Genomic DNA, 3886 nt, shown 5'->3' with positions numbered 1-3886 from the left:
TATTAATTTACAGAAGTAAATAATTATATGGTCTTGAATCAGTGATCATTTCAGATTTGTCCGTAAGTTCACAGTTCACACCAATTTTTATGTAAAATGGTGCATTAGTTTTATGGTGATGATGTTTGCCGCGTTGCTTGGTAGAGTAAAGATGAGTGCCTTGACTTTATAATCTATTACCCTCCATCATCTCAAGATTTGAGTATACCTTGACTTTACAATGAGAACAAAATATTAATAAGCTTAAATTCGGTATAAGTCAGAGTTCTGATCTGACTCTTTATATTCACTATTAGAATTTAGATGCAAATATCATTACAAACATTTATAAGAAATTAAAAAAAGAGAGAGGAGAGATACAGGCGGATGTAGTATACTACCTGTGGGTTCAATTGAACCTATAACTTTCGACGCGGAGTAAAAATTTGTAAGAAAAAATTCATTAAAATTCCAAAAATAGTAGATTGGAACCCATAACTTTAAAAATATAATGGGTTCAATGCTAAAAACTTTAAGATTGAACCCATGGAATTTAAATCCTAGATCCGTCTTCAAAAACTAGAAAGATGGCTAACAAATACGTAATATATTAATAGCATGCATATCTAAAATATATAATTTGTAATTTACAAAGACAGAATTAATAGATACACTTTCGCGAACGAAATCTGAGAAAAGGAAAAGCAAAAGCACTAAAAATTCCAATAAAAGCAGACACAATTTTATGGAGAAGGCGAAGGAAGGAGAAAAAGGCTATATTGAAGTTCAAAAAAGAGTAAAAATTAATGTGTATCCACGTTCTAGCTCCTTAATCTTGATCATCACATGGCTCTAACAGCTCTGAATCTTGGCTCTTTAGGTAGAAACTTCTGCTCAGTATAAACATTCATGTAATCACCAAACACAAAAGCTGGATAAGTACTTAATTCCACTTCTTCCTTATTATTATTATTATTATTATTCTCCACAATTAACTCTGGTGCTGGAGCAATAGTAGCTTTCAAAGAAGGGTTGTAAAAAGAGGCAATGGATCTCCTATTCCCATTTTCTTTAGCCAAAACACGATGCCAAACACTCTTATATTTCCCATTGCTAAGGACCTCAATTTGATCCCCCGTGTTGATAACAATGGCGTTTTCAACAGGCTGAACATCGATCCATTCGCCGTCTTTGAGGATTTGGAGACCATCCACTTGATCATCTTGATAGAGTAAAATTACACCTCCAGCATCAGTGTGTGCTCTTAGGCCATTCACTTTTTCTGGATGAGGACAAGGTGGATAATGGCTGACTTTAGTCCCAAAAAATGCGTTTTCTTCTGATTCTTCTCCATTACTATTATTGAAGGCTTTTTTGATGTACCCTTTTGCTAAACCTAAGTTTTCGTCCATTACTTCCATGACTCTCTCTGCTAGCTTCTTCAGTTCTGATCGATACTCTTTCATTGTTTCCCTATTTATTTAAATGTATTTATCATGTTAGTGTAAATGATCGAAATGATAATAACATGCATATGCAACCCATAATTTCATCTTTTTTAAAATTGAAACCACCATCACCATTGTCGAGGGGTTAAGCATTGACCGCTACCTTGCATATTAAAATCCAAAAAGTGAATAACGAAAGGAAGGAGATTTCTATAATTTCTTTGATTAATATATATATATATATATATATATTGAATACCAAAAATGCAGGGTTTGTACGTAAATTTTGTGAGTTCATATTTTGATGGGAATATTAATATAGACAAGTATTAATGTAAAACTTTCACCTGAATTGAGGAATATTGGAGGGCCATTCATTATCGTCAGTGAGAAGGAAAACATCTTCCCAGTCTACATTTTCAACTTTGCCATTACTCTCATTCAGCAACTTCACTGCTGTTGACTTCTTGAACTTCTCTTCTCTTTCCTTCTTGAAGCATTCAGAACTAACTCTCTTCACCTTCTCAAGTAGCTCCACAGAAATCCCATGATTCACCAACTGCGCACAAATTATAGTTCACACATTTCTATTAGCTATACTCGTACAAAAACATTATTCAAGAAAATACCTAGAATGTGCAATATGTCACTCCTTCCGTTTTAATTTATATGACAAAGTTTGATCGGGCATAATTAAAAAAAAAATTAAAACTTGTGATCTTGAATATAGCATGACATTTGGCTGGATATCCGACTTTTGAAACTTATGATCTTAAAATATGCCATAACATTTATATAGCTAACTATAAAAGTTTATCATTAAAGGTAAAATGAGAAGTTCAAGTTAAATTATTTTCAAATTTAGAGATGTGTCAGTCTCACTAGCACTAGGAAATTGTGTCAATTATATATTATTCTTTTCGGAACGGAGAGAGTAAATAAATAAGAGTTACCTGAAAGAATCCCCATTCTTCGCAGCAAGTGGCAATCTGAGCCAGAGTCTTAGCTCTCTCCGCTCCATTAAGCTTGGAAAAATCAATAACTGGAATAGCCATTGCTGCAGTTATAGCAGAGTAGAAGTATATATATAAAGAGAGCAAGAAGAAAGTAGGAAGAGTAAATTAATAATGCTAGAAAGTGGGAACAGTTTCTCTTTTTGTTAAGGCTGGAAATGTTGTGTTGTGATATAGGAAAAGATTACCATAGCGCTATTTATAATATCAGCCACCTTGGATGTAAACTCTACATATAATTTATTACGTGCTCTATTTTCTTTTATTTCCCAATATTTTAAAAAATATTAACAAATTAAGAAAGTGTAGCCGTTAAAGTAAGGTAATTGGACGGTGACATAATACTAACTTAAGAAAGAAGGTCAATGTCTTTGTGAGGCATTGCTTTCCCACAACAGAAGCATTCTCGTCATGAGATAATTAATAATGGTGCATTCAATCATCACAATAATCAAAAGACTCGCTCGGTTGGTGAGATGAGATAGACAAGGATATCTCATAGGTTAGAAATATCATTTTATGTGAACCTATTTACTTTTTGGTCCGTTCCAAAAAGAATGAACCCTTTCTAAATTTGGTAACAATTTAGCTTAAAGTTACAACTCTATCCTTAGTGAGAATCTTTTATAACCACACAAATACTCTGGGCCCCATTTGGACTTGTTTAGGACAACAAATTCCAAAAGTCTTCATTTTTTTCTTAAACTTCGTGTCCAGTCAAACAAGTTCATATAAGTTTAGTTTATATCTGATATAGTTAATCCCATTATTTTAGAATAAAATAATTTTCAGGACTAATTAGTACTCATAACAAAACGTGGGATAAAATAATCTCGCATTTTACCCTGAGATTGTTATTCCTTAGCTAACCAACTAAACGACCCCTTCGGACATAATATACTGGTTTCTAATCAGGGACGCATGAATTTTTATAAGCGGTATCGAAATTTATAAAAAATTGAAATATAATTTTGATTATCATACTTTTAGATAAGAAATGCCCTTAGTCTATTGATTTTCTTGAGTATTAAGTTAGAAAAGATCCCGAGTTCAATTCTACTTCATCACAATTTTAACCATAAAGGCTCTCTCAAATATTTGCAAAAGAAAAATGTGATAGTTGAGGTTTGAATCTTTGACCTTTTAGAACAAAATCAAACACATAATCAACACATCAAGACATAATTTATGTCAAGTGATGTCATTTTTCCTACTTATCTATTTTCGTAGAAGTATTAATATATATATATATATATATATATATTTTCCGACGAAGCGATGTCATGTGACATCACTTCAATAAGTGTGCATCCGCCCATGGGTTTCTTCGAATTATATTTGCCTAACATGAGCTAGTAAAAATTGCATGGGGCGCCCTATTTTGTCGCCCCTATTTAACCTATACCTATTTTTTTTAAAACTTTTAACCTGTACCCACTTTTTAAA

General features: G+C 32.6%; 1 protein-coding gene across 1 annotated transcript; it reads right to left on the bottom strand.

The window, feature by feature from the left end:
- Positions 1 to 604: 604 nt before the first annotated feature.
- LOC107802926 (1-aminocyclopropane-1-carboxylate oxidase 5-like) lies at positions 605 to 2598 on the bottom strand. The gene is made up of 3 exons (XM_016626505.2): positions 2381 to 2598; positions 1775 to 1986; positions 605 to 1452 (listed from the first exon to the last, which is right to left on the bottom strand). The coding sequence occupies exons 1-3, from the start codon at positions 2480 to 2482 to the stop codon at positions 822 to 824; spliced, it is 945 nt and encodes a 314-aa protein (XP_016481991.1). The 5' UTR covers positions 2483 to 2598; the 3' UTR covers positions 605 to 821.
- Positions 2599 to 3886: the final 1288 nt, after the last annotated feature.

This window comes from Nicotiana tabacum, chromosome 16 (assembly GCF_000715075.1).
Source record: "Nicotiana tabacum cultivar K326 chromosome 16, ASM71507v2, whole genome shotgun sequence".
NCBI lineage: Eukaryota > Viridiplantae > Streptophyta > Magnoliopsida > Solanales > Solanaceae > Nicotiana > Nicotiana tabacum.
The sequence above is the reverse complement of the archived record's forward strand: the minus strand, read 5'-3'. Positions and strand labels throughout refer to the sequence as shown.